The sequence below is a fragment of the Cyprinodon tularosa genome, unplaced genomic scaffold (genome assembly GCF_016077235.1).
Source record: "Cyprinodon tularosa strain WSP-4 unplaced genomic scaffold, ASM1607723v1 ctg1127, whole genome shotgun sequence".
Classification (NCBI taxonomy): Eukaryota; Metazoa; Chordata; class Actinopteri; order Cyprinodontiformes; family Cyprinodontidae; genus Cyprinodon; species Cyprinodon tularosa.
In genome coordinates this window covers 99,761-122,149 of record NW_024037923.1, presented here as the reverse complement: position 1 = coordinate 122,149, position 22,389 = coordinate 99,761, and the positions used below count along the sequence as shown (strand labels likewise).

Below are 22,389 nucleotides of genomic sequence, written 5' to 3'. Positions count from 1 at the left end.
CGGAAGCCGCAGTGGGACAAACAGACAGCGATGCGGTGAAACAAACCGATCAGTTTACCGGGTGAGACAATTGAATATTGTTGATTAATTAATCCGATGATTAATCATCGGATTAATTAATCATGTGATTGTTTTTCATCAGTTCAACTCCGCAGCGCAGCCGTTTAACCTGCCTAGGTACTTCCGGTTCACTGCAGACTGGATTCATCCCGAAATCTGGAGTTTTTGCTCTTTTTTTAGATCAAATCTCTTCAGCCTCAGACCGAACCAGAACCAGAACCAACAGGTCCAGATTTAATGGGTTTAAAATGTTTTATTGTTTTGTTTTTTGAAAATGGCGGAACTGATCAGCAGCATGAGCTCTACTGGGTCGCTAAAACTGAAGCCACCTGCCGCCATCTTGGTACTCCCCTCTCCCACAGAGACTGTGCAGCATTTGGCTGCAGGAAGTTGTTCCACAGTCAGTGGATGGAAAACACTGAATATACTGTAGCATTATCAACAGACATTGACTGGTTATTCTGTCTTTATGTCAAATCTGGAAATTATATAAATTTATATGCTCTAATTACCATAGAAATGTGATGAATACATGTAGATTACATGTTTAATCACTTTTTCCTCATCATCAGACAGGGAGATTGATCTATTGATTGACTGATTGACTTTATTGATCCTACAGTGGATAAATGAATTGTTCCATCAACTCAAATAGTCACAGAAGAAGAAGAACAAGGTGTATGAATATATGTGATTTAGGAGGAACAGGCCTGAGCCGCCATGTTGGATGGTAGCTCTCCTTCATCCTGCCATCCAGGGCAAACCCCCTGACTACGTTGCTGTGGGAACATTAATCAGAATCAGACATACTTTAATAATCCCAGAGGGAAATTACTTTTGTTACACGCTCCAGATATACAAACATTTTCATATATATACACAATCCTCACAAAATTTTATATATCAGTAATGACCTTAAAGGTGATTCTGATTTGGCTGGGATAATAAAGTAAGATATCCGTGTATTTCAGTTTTTATTAAAATAATATCCTCCAAAAGGAAAATAATGATAAAAATAATAATATTAATAAATCTGTTTGAAACATTTTCGCTAAAATTTCCAGACTACACTGAACGCAGCGCCGCGTTTGTTTTGGAAGCCGGTGCTCCGAGGTTTCCTAAGAGACCGTGAAGGCAGCGCCACTCTGGTCACGTGCTGTGTTCCCTGCCTCCTGATTGGCTGCGGCAGCCTCGCTTCAGATCAGCTGCGCTCTGCGGATGTCAGTGCGGCTCCAGCGGGACTCGGCTCGATCCTCTCCGCCTCTCAACTCTCAGCGCTCCCGCTCCGGCCACAGCCCGTCTCCTCTCTGCGGACCGGCGGTGGTTCGGTCTCCTTCCTGCCGCTAACAGCTGCTTCTTTTTGAGCCTTCAGTGATGCGAAGGCGGAGCTCCCTGAGCGCGGAGAAGGACAGCGACCCGGAGCTGAAGCAGCGCCCCGGCAGAGCGGCGCCCGGCGGCGGACAGGGCCTGGAGGAAGACCCGAGGATGAGGAAGAGAGCCTTCAGAAGGTGAGGAAGAGGAGGACAGGTGTGCTGGAGCTTTTCTGCTCCAGTCAAACTGATGATGATGATGACGATGTTGATGTGATGAAGGTTAAAGGTGAAGTTCTGGAGCAGAACCTCAGAGGACTGATCTGGACCGACCGGTCCGACCGGTGCCACCAGCAGGAGCCGGTGGAACCGGAAGCTTCTGGTCAGGCTGGTTCTGGAGGTCCAGTAGGACCAGGCCTGATGTCTGGAGGAGGTGTCCTCCTCATCTCTGAGGTTCTGCTGGAACATCTGGGCTCTGAAGGAGAACACAGCTTGGTTCTGCTGCTGGAAGGTCAGACAGCGGTTTGGACTATGATTGGTTGGATTCTGGATCAGAACATCTACAGAGTTTGAAGATCTGGAAAAGGTCTTCGTCCCTGAGCCGGTTCACCATGAGACCAGCGGCTGGTTCTGTCCAAACGGGTCTGTGAGTGAGGTAAGTGGATCAGCAGGAGATCAGAGAAGTTAATCCTCCTCTGTCTGATCCGCTGAGGTTTGACCGACCCTGGAATGACCCGACCCGGTTCCTCTTCCTGATCCTCTCACCTCCTTAAAACCTGGTTCTAAATATAGTGACTGGGCAGAGGAACCGAGAGCAGATCCGCTGACCTCACCCTGACAGGAAGTGACCTCAGAGCAGAGCAGGAGGTCACGGATGTCGGGTCAGAACCAGAACTGAAAGCAGAAGTCTGGACTCTGACTCAGCGTCTCAGATCAGGTCACGTGACCCAGAATGCAGCTCTTTGTTCTGAGTTGGCCGCAGACCGAGCTGAACGGGTCACTGATTTCCTGTCCGCCGCATCATTTCCTGTCTGCCGTACATCACTTCCTGTCCACTGCATCATTTCCTGTCAGCACATAATTTCCTTACTGACGCATGACTTCCTGCCAGAGTGGCATCACTTCCTGCCAGAGTCGCATCACTTCCTGCCAGAGTGGCATCACTTCCTGCCAGAGTCGCATCCCTTCCTGCCAGAGTGGCATCACTTCCTTTCAGAGTCGCATCACTTCCTGGTTGGGGTCTGTCACTACCTGATCTTTGACCTCTGATGTTCAGGCTTTGGTTCTGAAGAGGTCCAGATCAGGATTTCATTACAAGGATCCAAAACCAGGCTTTACTGCTGGTTCTGGATCCTGGCTCCGCCCACTTAAAGGACCAATCAGAGCCCGGAGGACAAGATCAGAACCCTGGATTCTGGGGAGAGACCCGGCCCAGTTTGGTTTCCATCAGAACCACTGATCAGAGTTTAAACGGGTCACAGCCGACCCAGTTCTGGTTCTGATTCTTTGAGCCCAGAAGGTTCAGCTGATGGTGGTTCTGACCCAGTTAAATAGTCAGAATCTTTTGGATCAAACCAGGTCCTCCATCATATTGTAGCCTGTCTCCTGGTTCTGGAGAACCTCCAGGACCCGGTCCAATCGGATCCAACACAGGAATCACTCTGGGTGATTCTGAAGAATCCGGACCTGATGGTTCTGTTTAGCTGCTGTAGGGCACACTGCAGACTCAGAACCATGAGTCCATCAGCGGGTTCTGGACCGGGTTTCAGACCCGTTAACCTGCGGTCCAGCAGCTTCCAGCCCAGCAGAATCAGAACCAGCCTGCTGGGACGGGTCCGTTTATCCTCCTCATTGTTCTGTCAGCAGTGGAACCGGTTCTGCCGCACTGAGGAGAACACATGACTAATTCAGCTGCTCAGCGGGTCGGGTTACCGGGCCGGGTCGGGCCGGCTCCTCTTACTCAGCAAGAAGAGAACGAGAATAGAAATAGAGTAGAATAGATTACATTAGGATAGGATAGAAATAGAGTAGAACAGATTAGAGTGGATTGGGGTTTATGGGTTCAGCTGCATTGGAGAATCTAAAAAATTAAGATCTAGACTGAGGAGCAAAAATATTATGCTATTGTACATAACTGTAAAAACCCTTTTTATAGTAATATCCACCTGTATATTATATTTACTTCATATCCAGCTGTAAATTTAGTTCATAACACTAGTGATCTAAATATTATATTCATTATTTATAATATTATTCATCTCCATATTTATTCAGTAGAACCCATGTCCCGTATTTATAGAACCATTATTTATCCTGCACTGCTGGTTAGACCTAAACTGCATTTCACTGCCTTGAACCTAAACCTGTGTAATGACGAGGAAGAAACTGAACTGTTAGATTAGAAACTCCTTTAGGTAGATATAAAGCAGCTAGACGTACGGCAGGTAGACGTACGGTTCTAGAAGCTTTTATCAAATATATAATTAATGTGAGTAAGTAAGGAATAGTTTTATTAACCAAACATGGAAACAGAGTTTTATGGGGCCCCCAGGAACTCGGGGGGGGCAGGAACTTGTGGCCCTCAGTAACTGTCTAGTATTGCCTGATGGTAAATCCCCCCCCTGCTCGGCTCTAATGGTTCGGTCCGAAGGAAGAGGTCAGAGTTCAGAAGGTCCTGATCTACTGAGGCCTTCCAGAACCGTGAGCGCGCTCAGACCGGGTCGGTTCCGGTGTCACCAGGTCTACCAGAACCATCTGACCCGGTTGTTTGTTCTCAGGTCGGGTCTGCTGGGGAAGATGAAGAAGATGATGATGATGCTTCTGCTGGTCTACGTCGCCATCCCCTTCATCATCAAGATCTTCCCCTCCATCCAGGCCAAGCTGGTCTTCCTCAACTTTGGTAAGTTTCAGTCGGACCCGCGGTTCCGGGTCAGAGCTCTGATTGGCTGCGTCCCAATTAGAAACGGGTTCTGTGTCTCTATTGGCTCCTCTCAGAGTGATGTCACTCTATCCTGTGATTGGTTCTGCCTCAGCTGAGCAGAATTTATCTGAATATTCAGGCTTTTATTTTCTAACTTCCTGTCCAAACCGTGCTTCCATATTTCCATCAATCAAACTGACCAATGAGGAGAAGTCATGTGACCTGTGTGTGTTTTCTGTCCCAGTGAAGATGCCGTACTTCATCGACCTGAAGCGACCGTTGGATCAGGGACTGAACCACACACACAACTTCTACCTGGAGCCTGAGGCGGGCCAGAAGATCGGAGTCTGGTAGGAACCCGGAAAGTTCTGCTGCTGCTGCAGCCGGACTAGTTCTGTAGAATGTTTGGGTCGTCGTCTTTGATGAAGATCCAGAAGTCTTCCTCAGAGATGTAGAACCTGATCAGATAGAAGCACCTCTGATGCTGAGCTTCATTCTGGACCAGGAGGAACGGATCAGAACCTGCAGCTGGGTTCTGTCTCCCTCTCAGGGTTTGGATTCCCCTTTGCTAACATTGAGGAGCCTCTGATGAAGAACCGGTTCTGATGAACTCATTCCCAACAGTCCATCCGTCCGGTTCTGACTCCTGATCCAGAGCTATCCTGCTAGAAGCAGCTACAACGGGAGCCGTTCTGTTCATGGACCCTGGATGTGGGTTCCTTATTGGACCAGTCGGTTCTGTTAGCGCTTCTGAAAGGAAACAGATATCCTGCTTTGGATGAACAGATATGGAAGTTCTAGACTGGTTCCCAGAGGCGGGTCAGATATCATCTAGGTTCTGTAGGAATGTTCCATAGAGCCAGAGGAACATTCCATAGAGCCAGAGGAACATTCCATAGAGCTAGAGAAACGTTCCGTAGAGCCAGAAGAACGTTCCATAGAGCTAGAGAAACGTTCCGTAGAGCCAGAGGAACGTTCCGTAGAGCCAGAGGAACGTTCCATAGAGCTAGAGGAACGTTCCGTAGAGCCAGAGAAACGTTCCACAGAGCCAGAGAAACGTTCCATAGAGCAGAGCTAGAGGAACGTTCCATAGAGCCAGAGCGTTCCATAGAGCCAGAGGAACGTTCCATAGAGCCAGAGGAACGTTCCATAGAGCCAGAGGAACGTTCCATAGAGCCAGAGCGTTCCATAGAGCCAGAGGAACGTTCCATAGAGCCAGAGAAACGTTCCATAGAGCCAGAGAAACGAACGTTCCATAGAGCCAGAGGAACGTTCTGTACAGCCAGAGGAACGTTCCATAGAGCCAGAGGAACGTTCCATAGAGCAGAGCTAGAGGAATGTTCCATAGAGCCAGAGGAACATTCCATAGAGCCAGAGCGTTCCATAGAGCCAGAGAAACATTCCATAGAGCCAGAGAAACGTTCCATAGAGCCAGAGAAACGTTCCATAGAGCCAGAGGAACGTTCCGTACAGCCAGAGAAACGTTCCATAGAGCCAGAGGAACGTTCCATAGAGCAGAGCTAGAGGAATGTTCCATAGAGTCAGAGGAACGTTCCATAGAGCCAGAGGAACGTTCCATAGAGCCAGAGAAATGTTCCATAGAGCCAGAGGAACGTTTCATAGAGCCAGAGAAATGTTCCATAGAGCCAGAGGAACGTTTCATAGAGCCAGAGGAACGTTTCATAGAGCCAGAGGAACGTTCCATAGAGCCAGAGAAACGTTCCATAGAGCCAGAGAAACGTTCCATAGAGCCAGAGGAACGTTCCATAGAGCCAGAGAAACGTTCCATAGAGCCAGAGAAATGTTCCATAGAGCCAGAGGAACGTTTCATAGAGCCAGAGGAACGTTTCATAGAGCCAGAGGAACGTTTCATAGAGCCAGAGGAACGTTCCATAGAGCCAGAGGAACGTTCCATAGAGCCAGAGAAACGTTCCATAGAGCCAGAGAAACGTTCCATAGAGCCAGAGGAACGTTCCGTACAGCCAGAGGAACGTTCCATAGAGCCAGAGGAACGTTCCATAGAGCCAGAGGAACATTCCATAGAGCCAGAGGAACATTCCATAGAGCCAGAGAAACGTTCCATAGAGCCAGAGGAACGTTCCATAGAGCCAGAGGAACATTCCATAGAGCCAGAGAAACGTTCCATAGAGCCAGAGAAACGTTCCATAGAGCAGAGCCAGAGAAACGTTCCATAGAGCCAGAGGAACGTTCCATAGAGCCAGAGAAACGTTCCATAGAGCCAGAGAAACGTTCCATAGAGCCAGAGGAACGTTCCGTAGAGCCAGAGGAACGTTCCGTACAGCCAGAGGAACGTTCCATAGAGCCAGAGAAACGTTCCATAGAGCAGAGCCAGAGAAACGTTCCATAGAGCCAGAGGAACGTTCCATAGAGCCAGAGAAACGTTCCATAGAGCCAGAGGAACGTTCCATAGAGCCAGAGGAACGTTTCATAGAGCCAGAGGAATGTTCCATAGAGCAAGAGAAACGTTCCATAGAGCCAGAGGAACGTTCCGTACAGCCAGAGGAACGTTCCATAGAGCCAGAGGAACGTTCCGTAGAGCCAGAGGAACGTTCTGTACAGCCAGAGGAACGTTCCATAGAGCCAGAGAAACGTTCCATAGAGCAGAGCCAGAGAAACGTTCCATAGAGCCAGAGGAACGTTCCATAGAGCCAGAGAAACGTTCCATAGAGCCAGAGAAACGTTCCATAGAGCCAGAGGAACGTTCCATAGAGCCAGAGGAACGTTCCATAGAGCCAGAGAAACGTTCCATAGAGCCAGAGAAACGTTCCATAGAGCCAGAGGAACGTTCCATAGAGCCAGAGAAACGTTCCATAGAGCCAGAGAAACGTTCCATAGAGCCAGAGGAACGTTCCATAGAGCCAGAGAAACGTTCCATAGAGCCAGAGAAACGTTCCATAGAGCCAGAGGAACGTTCCATAGAGCCAGAGGAACGTTCCATAGAGCCAGAGGAACGTTCCATAGAGCCAGAGGAACGTTCCATAGAGCCAGAGGAACGTTCCTCATTCCGTTGAGCCAGAGGAACGTTTCTGATTGATGACTCTGTTTTCAGGCACACGGTTCCTGCTCAGATGTGGAGGGAGGCTCAGGGCAAAGATGGCCGCTGGTACGACTCCACATTAAACTTCGCCCGCCCTGTCATCCTCTATCTCCATGGAAACGCAGGGACCAGGGGGGGCGACCACCGGGTTCAGCTGTACAAGGTGAGTGGTGTTCATTGGCTGGAGGCGGTTCTGACAGATTCCGCAGCAAGGGCGTAGGTTTAATTTCAACTTTAGTAGTCACTAATGGTCTTTAGTTTCATTGGTCTGATGTCATCGGTCCTTTGCTAAAATATGCATGATCATTTTAACGCTTAATCTGAGCATCAGACACATTTAGTTTAAAGAGAACAGCAGCATTTCTGCTACATTAATACTAATCAGCACTACACTCACTAGATGCTGTTTATCAATGTTTGAAGCATCACTGGATCTGATCAATGTGGAATTAGGACTATTTTACACTTTGAAAAGGTTTGCATTTAAACTTACCAGCGACTAAAACAGAAGGTAAATACGGTCCTATTTAACCAAATATAGTCTAAATATGTTATATGTGGATTTATCCGGTGTTCTATGTAATGGGTTAGCTTCATCTGGATAATAGACAGATATAGCTGGGTATCATCAGCATAACAGTGGAAATTAATCCCATGCTGTCTAATAACTCTACCGATTGGGAGCATGTATACAGTAAAAAGAATTGGTCCTAGCACTGATCCCTGTGGTACTCCACAGGTAACCTTTGAGCATGAGGAAGATCTATCATTAACATGAACAAACTGAATTCTATCAGATAGATCAGATTTAAACCAGTCTAGAGCTGTTCCTTTAATTCCAACAACATATTCAAGTCTTTCTAAAAGAATATTATGGTCAACTGTATCAAATGCAGCACTAAGATCCAACAGGACGAGCACAGATACAAGTCCATTATCTGAGGCCATCAGAATATCATTAGTGACTTTCACCAGAGCTGTTTCAGTGCTATGATGATCCTGATGCTTCCTGAATAACGACCAAACCGCTTCATGCTGATGTCATCGCTCGCTCTCTCGTCTGATTTGCTGTGAGGAACCAGCTGACCTTTGACCTCTGTCCTTCTGCAGGTCCTCAGTTCGCTGGGATACCACGTGGTGACGTTTGACTACAGAGGTCAGAGGTCGTCTATCGGGACTGACGTCGGGTGCGAGGAGCTGCTTCAGCGTCTGACTTGTGGCTGTGTGTGCAGGTTGGGGCGATTCGGACGGAACGCCGTCGGAGCGAGGGATGACATCAGACGCTCTGTTCGTTTATGATTGGCTGAAACAGAGGATGGAGGAATCTGGACAGCTGTATATCTGGGGCCACTCTCTGGGGACCGGGTACCTCCCACACACAGTAACACCCAGCTGCTCCTCAGAGAGACACCAAATCACTCATGAGGCGTTCACTGACCCCTCGGTTAAATCAGATGTTTCTGTTTCAGAGTCGCCACTAATCTGGTGCGAAGGCTCTGTGACCGAGGTGAGACCCTCCCCCCACACACACACACCCCCACAGACTGAATCCTCCAATCACCTCCTCTCATCCTCTCTGCTCCCATCCAGGAAGTCCTCCAGACGCTCTGATCCTGGAGTCTCCGTTTACCAACATCAGAGAGGAGGCCAAGAGCCACCCGTTCTCCATGGTAACCACAGGCCCCGCCCAGCGTCAACTATTCCTTATTTCTGCACATTAATTATGTCTTTGATAAAAATCCTTTCACTAAAATGCCATCAGAACGCTGATAATATTAAGTGTGTCTCAGCCCCCCCCTTCAGTGTCCACCATATTGGATCAGTCCATTTGCTGCACATGTTCAGAAAGGTCCAAACAGACAGCAGCAAACCATTTGAAAACAAACCATGCAAAGAGCAGTGTTGCCAACTTAGCGCTTTAGTCGCTATATTTAGCCACTTTTCAGACCCCTCTAGCACTTTGATTTCTAAAAAGCTCCTAGCGCCAAATCTAGAGACTTTTTTCTGCTACTGGAGACTTTAGAGACAACATCTAAAAGCAGCGAACTCTGCTCTCCAGAGCGAGTAGATTGGTAACCCCGCCTCCTGCTCTCCTCTATCTTGTCTGCTGTCATGATTCATGCAGCTATTATTTCATCCAAATGAAAAATGGAGAACAGATAAGCAGATCATGGCTTGTCTACAGTGAAAAGAAGGACTGGGTTATTTACTTTGGCCTTTTTGGAAACACAGGAAGGAACAATCAGCTAAGTGAGCTTAGTGCTTGGAAAAAATCTTTCATTCCTTTAGAGACAGCATGAAAAGTCAGCTGAGTACAAAACATAGAGAGGAAAACAAGAAGAAAAGGGACAAGAAGAGAGGGACACAACCTAGAACAGAGAATGGATGTCTATTCTATTAATATTTCTCTATACGTAGAATGGGGCTGTTTTTATGTGTTGTCCTCTCAGAGGGGCCCCTGCCTGTCTTTGCCTGGGGCCCCACATTTCCTAAATCCGCCCCTGCTCTGTGTTCCAGGTGTACCGCTTCCTGCCCGGCTTCGACTGGTTCTTCTTGGACGCCATCTCTGCCAACAACATCCGCTTCGCCAGCGATGAGAAGTAAGTCTGCTCACTTCCTGTTTCAGGGAGAGACCAGGGATTGTCCCGCCCATCAGAACCTCCAGGACCTCATCAGAACCACAGCGTTCCAGGCTCCTTCAGAGCAGAACGTTCTGACCCGATAATATTTCAGTGAAACAATCTGAGGATCCACTCTGATGGATCTAAGAAGGTTAAATGAGCTCAATTAGCTTCTGTTGAACCAAAATATCAGATTTTAAGAACTTTGTTTCAATGATTTATTCTGAACATCACAGGAGCTTTAACCTGCTGGTTCTGATCCAGTTAGCGTCCTGTCAAACCTTCAGAACCAGCTGCCGGACGTTTAACCCAGTAGCCCCTGGTGGCTGCAGACGGAACTGCAGCTTCTAATGATTGTGTTTTTCAGTGTGGACCACATCTCCTGTCCGGTTCTGATCCTCCACGCTGAGGACGACAGCGTGGTTCCGTTCCACCTCGGGAAAAAGGTACGGGGCAAACCGTTCCCGGGTCAGAACTTAAACCCCCATTTGGCCCAAACGGGCCCGGTTCTGAGTCCTTTTCTCTGCCGTCCTGCAGCTCTACCACCTGGCGTCTCGGTCCCAGAGCCTCAGCGGACATAAAGTCCAGTTCGTGGCGTTTCCTTCGTCACTCGCCTACAAACACAAATTCATCTACAGGAGCCCGGAGCTGCCGAACATCCTCAGGTAGGAGCCGAGCTACGCCGGAGGTTCCGGTCCATCGGACCCCCCCCCCCGCTCTAACCGCTGTTCTGTTTGCAGTGACTTCCTTGGGGCGGCTCATCCTGTGGCGCCGTGAAATCGGACCGGCGTTCGCATCATCAGAACTGTTTATCACAGACTGAACATTCCTTTGCTACCATTCCCAGATCCCCTCCTGGTTACCATGGTGACCATGAACAGATGTGATGCTGAGGACGGTCGCTCTGCATCATCTTCATCACCTGCATGGTTTCTTCTTCTTCTTCTGATCACATGACGCGCCTGTCTGCAGGTCCACTCTGTCCGGAAACCTGCTGCTTTCAAACCTGTTTGACTTGAATTCAATATTAAAAGTTTGTTTTATGTAAACCTGCCTGAACTGTGGGTGACCAGCAGGGGGCGCCAGGAGCTGAATGGACCGGTTCCAGTTGAACCACAACAGAACCGAACTGAAGCGCCGGGAATCCGGATCAACGCCCTGAATGGACTCAATTACCCAGAAGGCATCTGTGATTTCCCCCTGAGAGCAACAGGCAGCTCTGCTCCTGATGATGGAGAAAGTTCTGGAGACATAGAAAAGATGCTGCCGGTTCTGCTCCTCTGGGCCCGTTTCAGGTGTTTGTTTCTGCTGAAATCCAGGATGTTTGGATCAGAACAGGAGGCCTGATCAATCAAAGGCAGGAAACATGATCCTCTGATCCTGACGGAGAACTTTACTCTGCAGCAGGACTCAATAAATATGACATTTAATGGTTAATAAAACATGATTAACACAAAAGCTTCCTACTGGAAAATAAAGTTTAAGATTAATTAACAGAAAATGAAAGTTTGAGCTTCTACAGTGTATGTTCCTGTTTCGCTGTGAGGACAGTCTGCTGGAGCTCGCCTCCTTTATGCCAACAGCTTCAGATCTTCTCTGGTCAGTGACTTAGAGCAGAGAAAGGGTTAAAATCAGTGGGTGGTCCTCACTATATATGGAAAACCAAGGAGTTTGTTTTGAACCAAAAGCTGATTAATAAGCAGGAAGTTGAGCCGCGGTTCTGAATACAGTGAAGGAAATAAGTGTTAGAAATCATGGAGGCTCTGAAATGATCATCATAGAGTCATAATCTACAAATCCAGAAATCACAATATATGATTTATTAACTATTTATTTGTATGATTCAGCTGCAAATTAGTATTTGAACACCTGAGGATATCAATGTTAATATTTGGGACAGTTGTAAGATGTTTATTCTCCTCCCCAGTAGGGGTGATAAATATCTTATTATTTCAGCTGTTATATATTGTTTATGACACACAGTCCTACTAACTGTATGTTAGAACAATAGATGAAAGAGTGATTCGAGCTCTAATCATGGTCAAACTGTTATTTCTGCACATACATGGAATAAATTCACCACAACTTCTGTTCAAAATATAAGATTTTAGTAAGTCAACATATTTCAGTTTAAAACTCTTAACTAAGACTAGTTAAACTGAACTAAACTAACTACTATGTACAAAGAGGAAGGGGAAAACGGCTGAAAAACATTTTACAGTTTAAAATGGTTTATGTGTTTGAAACCAAAGTTTATCTGGAATAATTTGGGATCTGATCAAATTAGCTTTTCACTAATTTAAAGAAATTTGAATGTTTTTCAGACCAATTCACAATGCAAATCCATGAGGTGAATAAAACATTATTGTTTTTTTAAATGATTTGCTTAACCAGGAACCAAAAACCTTTAGTTAAATGATTCTTTACCCTCTTTGAAATAGCTAGCAGCGAATAGACATCCGGATTCCACTAAATGACTCTTGGTCAGACTTGCTAATGGAAATGTAATGAGCATCTGAGGAACATATGAACACTAATGTTATATCAGTCTTTAACCGCTTAGTGAATAAAGGTTGTCTAAGCTTTAGCAACAGCTCAACACGTATTCCTGTAGCCTAGCGTAGCATGCAGTCCATCCTGTTAGCTTATCTTTACTCATCAGTAAACACATGTTTGTTCTGTCCAGACCTGCAAACCTTTTCTCCATGTCCAGTTGGGAAACTTGAGTTCCATCCAGCTTTTAGAGAGCAGCAGCCCTGTGGAACAGAACTTCACCTTCTACTCATTGTTAAGATGAAACATGGACATTTGCCCCCAATGTCCAAGACTTAATCATGGTTTATGTCCCAACAGACCAGTAGCCTTTGTTTGAAATTCCAGAGGTCAAATGTTTCCCTGTTTTTCACCATGTTTGCACTGCAGGAGGGATTTTGGCCCATTCCTGCTCACAGATCTTCTCTAGATCAGTCAGGTTTCTGGGCTGTCACTCCCTCCATAGATTCTCCATTGGGTTTAGGTTTTCCCATCATCTTTTCAAGCGTTTCCCAGTTTAAATCTCTCACTTCAAGGTTCTTTTCTGCAGCTTTCAGTATTACTTTGATTTTCTTTGTTATCTGAGCACTAAAGTTGGTGACTTCTACCATAAAAAGTATTCCATCTTTCTTATTGGTTCCTCTGCAGTGCTGCGTTTCTCCTCCAGAGGTTTAAACTTATTTCCTGAACTGCTGGTTTGGGTTTTTCTTACTGGGATTAGATTCTTTTTGCAGCTTCAGCAGAACTTATTCTGATCTCTTCAGATCTTTTGCTCACTTCACATCCTCCAAAAGCAGCAGAATGTTCTCCACCACAGTTACAGCATTTAATCTTTACTTCTTTCCCACATTTTCCATATTCCTGCTCTCCAGCAGACCTTCCACATCGTTGTTTTCCTTTCATCCAGCTGCTGTATGTCAGAATGTTTGACATGTAAAACATGTCGGAGGATCGGACAGTTTCACACTGAAGCTCATAATCCAATAAAAACCTTTCTGGATTACTGCTCTTCTTCCAGTTTGATCAACACTGATGAGCTGTCTTTATTGACTAAAGTACCACCATGCAGGATTTTGGTAATTTGGATGTTTTTGTTAACTGCAAAAGAGTCTCACTGATTAACTAGTTTGAATATGACTTTGTGATCATTTAGTTTTTCTAGATTCATTTAGAATTTCTAGATTGTTCTGAACTGGACTCCCGTTCAGTCGGTCTCTGCTTTTTCCATTTTTCTCATTTTTTGATTCGACTCTATTCAAATCTTCTTTGTTTACACTATTTTAGGGATTAAAGCAAAAAAAAAACTAAAAATAATTCTGAGCCTGAAATTTTTCAACACAGGAAAGATGCCGGGGGGGGGACCACAGATTGCATGAATGATTGAAGACTAAATGAGAATTTTGAAAATCCAATCCCACAAATGGCCAGTAGATGGCAGAAGTGCATCCATATCTACCGCTTGCATGAACCTCATTTCTTTGGATATCCAGTTTTGCTGCTGAGCGTTCCTGGAGCGCAGCAAGCAGCAGCAATCTCCTGGTTGACCTAACTTCCTGCTCCAGCTGCTAAAAGCCATCTGGCTCCGTCTCCTCCAGCCACGCCCAGCGCCATTAACCTATCAGACCTTTATCTATGGCGGTGGCATCTTCCCCAGAGTTTATGAACTGCATGGTTCCCAGTCCATGCCGTTCCGTTTCTTTATTTTTTTACTTTTAACTCGTCTCTCTGTTGAATGGAGTCTAAACGGCGTAAAGTGATTTTCCTTTCAGCACTGAACCACAATCTGGCGACTGGAGCAAGAAACAAGTGGAGGAGGGACTGATCTGTGATCCATGAGAAATGGAGGAATCTCATTTATTTATTTATTTAAAACCAACGTTTAAAAAATTCAACCAAAGTATTAAAAAGGATTTCTGAAAGTTCTGGTCTGGAGACGGAACGGTTCTGATCCAAGATCAGACCTGATTGGACTGACCTGGTGTCTGAGCTCAACCACCATCAGATCCAGAACCTGCTCTGGGTTCTGATTGGACAGCAGGGTCCTGGAGGAGTCCAAAATGTTCTGGAAGGTTCTGATGGAAGCGGGTCTGAGGACATCAGCTTCATGAAACGGACCGGTTCTGGAACCGGAGAGCCCATCGGACCCAACGAGGTTCTGCTTCCACAGAATAGAAGCTAAAAACTTTCTACAAACAACAAAAAAAATTTTATTCAAACATGATCAGAACCTTTATCTCTTATTCTGCAGGCTGACCCGGTTCTGAAAGGATCAGAACCTCCTGGTCTGGGTCAAACCCACGGTCCTGCTGAAGCTGCCTGATCCCTAAAACTGTTTCCGGAACCAGAGGTCCGGGTCCTTGCAGAACAACCCGGGCCCGGTTCTTCAGTTCTGAGACCCGACAGGCGGCTGGTTGGGGGGCGGGATCTTAAAGGCTGACGGTTCTATGCCCCAGATCTCCCGGGCGTACTGGGAGATGGTTCTGTCGCTGGAGAACTTCCCCGAGGCGGCGATGTTCCTGATCACCATCCGGGTCCATTCTCTGGGGTTCTGGAGGAGAGAGATGCGGGTCAGAGCAGAACTTTGGGTCCAGCTAACGGTGGAGGAGTCGGGCTCACCGTGTAGAACCGCTCCACTTTCTGCTGACTCCTCAGGTAGGACTCATAGTCGGCAAACACCTTGAACCTGCAGAGCAGACGGAACCTCAGAACCAGAACCAGAACCCCCCCTCAGAAGCTCCCTCTCACCTGTCGTGGTGCAGCAGCATCTCCATCACTCCATGGAACAGTTCTGGTTCTGCGGGACTGAAGAACCCGGTCCGGATCTGGTCCACCGCCAGTTTCAGCTCCGGCAGACGGTTGTAGAACTCTGAGGCGTCGTAGCTGCAGGAAACAGGAAGTGATGTCATTTATTAGCGGCAGGTGTTCTGATCCAGACCGGTTCTGTGTTAGGGAACCGTCTGGTCCGGTAAATAAAGGTACGGTTCTGGCTCCGTTTTAATCTGAAGGATTCTGGTTCTGATCCAGAAGGACGGATCAAAGCTGCAGTTTCAGATTGCCCCTGAAGGCAGCGCGGCCTCACCCTCTCTGGTCCAGCTCCTTCACGTCCTCCACCCTCATCCCGAAGATGAAGAGGTTCTCCTCGCCGGCCTCCTGGGCCATCTCCACGTTGGCGCCGTCCATGGTGCCGATGGTCAGGGCGCCGTTCAGCATGAACTTCATGTTTCCTGTTCCTGATGCTTCGGTTCCAGCGGTGGAGATCTGCTCCGACAGGTCAGCAGCGGGGATCACTGCGGGGAGAGCAGCCGGTCAGGCGGCGAATGCGTGGGAACGGGTCCTAAGGTGGACGTCATGAGGCTCACCTCGCTCTGCCAGAGACACCCTGTAGTTCTCCAAGAAGATCAGCTTCAGCTTGTCTCCCACCGCCGGGTCGTTATTGACCACCTCACCCACCGCAGTGATCAGCTTGATGATCATCTTGGCCATGTGGTACCCAGGAGCCGCCTGCAGGGGGCAGAGCAGCCGATTTAACACCTGACTTGACGGAGCGGCTCGCTCACAGGGGGCGGAGTCACATGTTTCACCTTCCCTCCGATGATCACCGTCCTGGGAACGAACGCTCGGTCCGGATGGAGCTTGATTCCTGGAGGCAGAGAGCAGCAGTGATGCAGTGAGTCCAGCAGGGGGCAGCAGACAAACACCAGCTTCTAATGTTTCCCAACGGAAGCTAAATTTCCCCGATCCGATCTAAACCTCCGTGTCCATGGAAACCAACTAAATCGATCTGATTCTGAACAGAACGTTTGACCAGATTCAAGATTTTTATGAGCAGAACTGGAAACGCTTTATTAGCAGCAGAAGAAGAAGAAGGCGTCTGTTCCGTAAACAAACCCGAACGTCTCCGCTCCTCATTTCTTCCTGCTCCTCCTCTTTCTGTCCCTTCGGTTCTCCAGTCCTGCTGATGATGTCATTTCCTCCTTCGCATCATTTTAGTTTAGCTGTACCGTATGCTAACACTCCTTAGCTACAGGGTATTATTTTAGTAACTTCGCTAACATGAGCAGGAGACGATTTTACTCCAACATCTGAATGGGAGGCAGGCGGACGCCTCAGAAAAACACGTCTTGCCATCTGTGGGAATTCTTCTTTCCGATCCAAATAAATCGGATTAGAAGCTTCGGTCCAACGTTTCATCAAACATTCGATGCTATTCTCTGTCTCCATGGAAACGTAGCTAGTGAGACCAGAATCCCTTGAAAAGGTTTGGAAAAGAGCGTTTCCACGAGGCACAGAGGGGGAGGCGTCATGCTATGGGGTGATGGATTCTTCACAAGGAAACAAGCATCTGGAAGAAACTGAAGAAACATCTTAACAACATTTGGACAGAACTGGGTCGTCTGAGAGGACAACGTGTCTCAGCCGGAAGGATGGCGGACGACTGGGTCCAGGTTCTGGACAGACCCAGTTACTGGTTCTGTCTGGAGGACGATTTCCAGAAGCTACTGGAAGAAGCTCAGAAGTTCTGACCTGAGTTCAAAGATGGTTCTACAGAGAAACGTCTGAACAGAACCAGGAGAACCTTCCTCTGATTTAACGTCAGAGCTGAATGAGACACTCTGATGTTCTTAAGAATTAGAGACCGTCCAGCAGGTTCTGGTTCTGTGGACTCTCTGGTTCTGGGGACTCTCTGGTTCTGGGGACTCTCTGGTTCTGGGGACTCTCTGGTTCTGGGGACTCTTACGGTTGTAGAGCGTGATGACGTGGAGACAGTTGAGCAGCTGCCGTTTGTACTCATGGATCCGTTTGACCTGGACGTCAAAGATGGACTCTGGGTTGATCTTCAGCTGGTGGCTTTTCTGGAGGAACGAGGAGAACTTCAGCTTGTTCTCCTGTAGGGAGGACAGAGGGACAATCAGTGGACAGAGAGACGGTCAGAGGACAGGGGGAAGATCAGTGGGATGGTTATAGGACACGGGGGGGGGGGGGGGGGGGGGTCAGAGGACAGGGGGTGGACAGGGGGACGGTCAGAGGACAGGGGGGCGGACAGAGGACAAGGGGACACTTATAGGACAGAGGGACGGTCAGAGGACAAAGGGATTGTCAGAGGTCAGGGGGGCGGTCAGAGGACAGGGGGACGGACAGAGGACAGGGGAATTGTCAGAGGTCATGGGGGCAGTCAGAGGACAGGGGGAAGGACAGAGGACAGGGGGACAGACAGAGGACAGAGGAATTGTCAGAGGTCATGTAGGCGGTCAGAGGTCAGGGGGACGGACAGAGGAATTGTCAGAGGTCATGGGGGCAGTCAGAGGACAGGGGGACGGACAGAGGAAAGGGGGACGGACAGAGGAAAGGGGGACGGACAGGTTCTGTCTCCACCTGTTTGACTTTGGCCACGTCTCTGATGAAGGACTCGTCGTCCAGGAAGTGCAGGAGGTTCTTGAGCTGGGACAGGTCTGTGAGGAAGTCCTCTCCAATCCTCTGCAGAGAGAACAGAACCGTCTTAGCTACACGGACTGGAACCGAGGACTCGTCCCCCGCTGAGGACACACCTCAGCGATGATGTCAGCCAGGCCCGGGTTGCACAGGAGCAGCCAACGCCGCGGAGTGATGCCGTTAGTTTTGTTCTGGAACTTCTCAGGATCCACCTGGTGGAAGTCTCTGAACCTGCAGGAGAAGGAGGACGTTCTAGAGCGTCCAGCAGGGACAACGTCTCAGATCGTCTTTAGTAAGGACTCACACACTGGTCTTCACGATGTCCGTGTGGATCTGAGCCACTCCGTTGACGGCGTGGGATCCCACCACGCACAGGTGAGCCATGTTGATCCTCTTCGGGTCTCCTTCCTCGATCAGAGACATCCGCCGCAGACGCTCCACGTCTCCAGGGAACATGGCCGCGATCAGCTGTGGGACACAGGGTCATTAGGGACAGGGGACGCTCTGGAGCTGCTGCAGGGGGCCCCGGGGCCTTACGTCCAGGTGTCTCCGGTTGATCTCGTAGATGATGAGCAGATGGCGAGGCAGCAGCCGCTCGAACATCTGGACCGGCCAGCGCTCCAAGGCCTCAGGCAGAACCGTGTGGTTGGTGTAGGCACAGGTCCGACGCGTGATGTCCCAGGCCTGGACGGACAGAGACACTCTTAGTCAGGACGTCCTACAAACCCTGAGACGGTTCCAGACCTCTGACCTTGTCCCAGTCCAGCTTCTCTATGTCCACAAGGATCCTCATCAGCTCCGGGATGGCCAGAGCCGGGTGGGTGTCGTTCAGCTGGATCGCCACCTGGAGGGACGGACGGAAAGACGCGCTTAGCTTCCCGAAGACGCAAGGAAGCTTCCGAGAACTCCTCACCTTTTCAGGAAACGTGTCAAAGGAAGTTCGGACCGGATCCCTGCAGCCGAACTTGGAGGACTTGAACCTGCGGATGATGTCCTGCAAGGTGGCGGCGACCACGAAGTACTCCTGCTTCAGGCGCAGCTCCTTTCCCTCAAAGAACTGAGCAGAAAAAGACGGATCAGAACCGAGCGGTTCTACGGTTCAGCCCGGACGAGTCGGACTCACGTTGTCGTTGGGGTACAGGACTCTGGAGATGTTCTCAGCCAGGTTCCTGTCCAGGACGGCCTGGATGTAATTGCCAACATTAACTGGGAGGCAGACAGAAGCAGAAGATCAGGACCAGAACCAGAACCGGACCTGCAGGAAACGTAGGGAACCAATTCTACAGGTTGTGGGTTGAGCTTCTTCTTCTGTGGTTAAATTAGAGCGAGGACTAAAAGGAACCAGGAGATGGATTCGGTTCCGCCTCTCTGGGCTCAGTTTGGATCCGTCTACGTCCAACAGACGGAGGAGCAGCTTCCAGTTCTAACGGCGACCAGAACCGGACCTCAGATTGGCGACAGTTCCTCTGAGCAAACCGGATCTATCAGAGTTCTGCCAGTGGAAAGCGGATCTAGACTCACAGTTCTGCAGGCTGAAGTCATTGGGAGCCTTGGCCGACCACAGCCTCATGGTGTTCACCGTGTTGTTATGGTAACCAGGAACCGGGGTGTCGTAGGGCATCGCCAGCACCACCTACAGGCAAACACAGGTCAGGGTTTGGAACGCCGACCCGATTAGAACCAGGACCTCCCAACCTGAGTGTCGGTCCACTTCATCCGGTTCTCCACGTTCTCCACTCGGCCGTAGAAATGAACCGGCAGCATGTACTCCGGCCGCGCCTTCTCCCAAGGGTTCCCGTACCGCAGCCAATCATCTGCCTCCTCTACCTGTAGGGGGCGGAGCTTCATTTCAGCACATCAGTAGAACTCGGTCAGAATTGTGGAACCTGCAGCAGGTGACCCGACCTGCCAGCCGTCACGGATCTTCTGGTTGAAAATGCCGAACTCGTAGCGGATCCCGTAACCGTAGGCGGCGAGGCCGAGGGTCGCCATGGAGTCCAGGAAACACGCTGCACACAGGAAGAAGAAACAGGAAGTGGTAGTCGCTCAAACAGGAAGGAGCTAGCTGGCTGGTCTGGGTTTTACCCGCCAGTCTTCCCAGTCCGCCGTTTCCCAGTCCGGCATCCTCCTCGATCTCCTCCAGCTCCTCGATGTCCAGGCCCAGCTGCAGACATCAGAACCGGGTCAGAGGAACAGACACGGACCCGCTTCCGCCGCAATGCAACGGGTCAGAAGCGCTACCTGGTACAGAGCTTCGTCGCAGGCGTTCTGCAGGCCCAGGTTGATCATGGTGTTCTGCAGAGCCCGACCCATGTAGAACTCCAGGGACAGGTAGTAGACCCTCTGTGGACAGAACACAAACAGGAGGGTCAGGAGGGACCTGGAGGACTCGGTGCTCCCAGTCTGACCAGCAGAACACGGTGTGACCCAAAACAGCCTGGATCAGAACCAACCAGACTGGATCCAGAAACACGCTGAGGTCACACCTCATCTCAGCTTCCTGTTTCCTGTCTGACGTCACTGAAAACGATACAATAGAACCCCACCACAATTCTATTCTATTCAGTGTATTTCTATAGCTCCAATTCACATCATGTCATCTCAGGTCACTTTCCAGTTCACCAGATCATCCAGTCAGATTGATTCAAAGTTTTCTATCTAAGAAAAACCAGCTGATTGCATCGACTCATTGACTCTTCAGCAATCCCTCACACTAAGCATGCTTGTAGCGACAGTGGAGAGGAAAAACTCCCTTTGAACAGGAAGAAACCTCCAGCAGAACCAGGTTCAGTGTGAGCGGCCATCTGCTGAGGCCCACTGGGGTTCAAGGAGACAGAAGCAGACATAGAAAAAGAAACATAGATACAAAAGGCAACTGTTAACCAGCTCCACAGGCGGCCCCGTCCAGGAAACACACAGCCAGGCAGACGAGCTCCGAGCCAGCTCCCATGTCAGAGGATGAAGAGAGCACATCCAGTTAGTCACAGTCAGAGAAACAGGACTACACTGGAAAACAGGCCAAGCTCCAACATCTAGAAACAAAGGTGTTGATGGCAGCAGCACAGCTGATATTTCTCTCCAGGATGGAGTCACAGCCAAACAGGAACAGACCAGATGAAGCTACTATGAGAAAAAGTAGAGAGAGCAGAACGTTAGAGATTGAACTAACAGATTCTGCAGAGTGGGAGAATAGAGATAGAATGAAGCAGAATGATGAAAAAGGGGTCCCTATGTCCTCCAGCAGTCTAAGCCTATAGCAGAGATAACCTGAGATCTGCCTCCTACTTTAGGAAATTCTAGGAACCAGTAGTCAGAACCAGAAAGTCCCACCAGACTCCATTCAGAACTCAGAGGTCTTCCTCTAACTTCCCATCAGCTCGCTGTGTTCCAGTGAAATGGGTTCGGTTCTGATCGTTTCGGGTTTAGTTTAGTCTCGGGCTGAAATCGGCTCAGAGCTCAGAACTAGTGGAGATCAGCAAAGTCTGATCCCTGCAGCTTCCCGCTGCAGCAGCTCGGGGGTTCACTGCAGAAAAGAGGCTTCAAAGTCCACTAAAGAAACGGATTCAGGTTTGGTTTGAGCCGAACTCCTGTTTGAGTTCTAAAGAACCGAACCAGAGCGTCGCTTTGACTGTTTAACACGTTTGTTGAGGAAAACTTGGGAGGAAGCTGGAGTCGCTTGTTTCCAGGCGGAGTTCTGCAGGCTCTTACCTTCGGGTCCTTCTCATAGTAGTACTGCTGCGTCCGGATCCAGCGGCCGACGACCTGGTCCCGGACGGTGTGGGCCAGCGCGAAGAAGTAGTCGCGTGGGGTGGCCACGTTCCGGTCTTTGACCAGCGTGAAGTGCAGATGTCGGTTGAAGCTTCGCTTGATCTCCGCGACGTCTCCGAGACCCGCGATGCCGCGGACGCTGATCTGTTTCCGCTTCTCGTGGTCGCTCAGCGGAGCCGCCATGTTGGATGTGGGGGGGTGGGAGTGGGTGGGCTGCGGGGACCCGAGGAAAGAGGCCCACCTGTCAGGTGGAGCAGCAAGGGAAAACAGGGGAGGCCCGGGGGGCGTGGCCTAGAGACAAACACAGAGGAATGTGGAACAAAGAGTGAGGAACAGAGGAAGAGTTCTCACTCTGAGGGTTTTCTGGGTCCTTTAGCTGGAAAATCAGCAGATCAGTGACATTTATCCTGAGACCTTAAAGAGCATTTAACCATTTTAGGAGTTAAATAAAAACAACAGGAAGAAATATACACAGAGTTTAGGTAGAAGGAAGTGGAAAGGGGTTTTAATTAGTATTAAAAAAAAAAAAAAAAAAACAATCCTCTGGACTTTGATTCCAAGTTCGAAGATGTTCTTTTTCAATTCAAAATGTCAGAAATAGCGTTGAGTTCCAGGTGTTATCCAGCAGCCCAACAAAGCCTGGTTTTATTTAGAAAAGATGCAAATAGAAACGGATGAACGGCAGAGGCG

At 48.9% G+C, this 22,389-nt stretch overlaps 2 protein-coding genes across 3 annotated transcripts; one reads left to right on the top strand and one right to left on the bottom strand.

Moving 5' to 3' along the window:
- The first annotated feature begins 1,300 nt into the window (after positions 1–1,300).
- On the top strand, positions 1,301–11,475 carry abhd12 (abhydrolase domain containing 12, lysophospholipase). 2 transcript variants are annotated; one of them, XM_038301782.1, is made up of 12 exons: positions 1,301–1,568; positions 4,148–4,269; positions 4,535–4,640; positions 7,361–7,511; positions 8,459–8,504; positions 8,581–8,713; positions 8,818–8,855; positions 8,939–9,018; positions 9,866–9,948; positions 10,337–10,415; positions 10,507–10,634; positions 10,710–11,475. In XM_038301782.1, exons 1-12 carry the CDS (start codon positions 1,435–1,437, stop codon positions 10,744–10,746), a joined length of 1,137 nt encoding a protein of 378 aa, XP_038157710.1. In that variant the 5' UTR covers positions 1,301–1,434; the 3' UTR covers positions 10,747–11,475. The 2 variants fall into 2 exon arrangements, with proteins under 2 accessions (XP_038157710.1, XP_038157719.1); XM_038301791.1 differs by lacking the exon at positions 1,301–1,568 and adding an exon at positions 1,737–2,025.
- Positions 11,476–14,325: 2,850 nt separating this feature from the next.
- On the bottom strand, positions 14,326–21,973 carry pygb (phosphorylase, glycogen; brain). The gene is made up of 20 exons (XM_038301772.1): positions 21,640–21,973; positions 20,173–20,274; positions 20,017–20,095; positions 19,837–19,940; positions 19,627–19,758; positions 19,453–19,564; positions 19,055–19,137; positions 18,845–18,988; positions 18,683–18,775; positions 18,469–18,615; positions 18,236–18,399; positions 18,048–18,162; positions 17,875–17,976; positions 17,240–17,387; positions 16,083–16,141; positions 15,861–16,002; positions 15,581–15,788; positions 15,247–15,381; positions 15,118–15,184; positions 14,326–15,049 (listed from the first exon to the last, which is right to left on the bottom strand). Exons 1-20 carry the CDS (start codon positions 21,880–21,882, stop codon positions 14,885–14,887), a joined length of 2,544 nt encoding a protein of 847 aa, XP_038157700.1. The 5' UTR covers positions 21,883–21,973; the 3' UTR covers positions 14,326–14,884.
- Positions 21,974–22,389: the final 416 nt, after the last annotated feature.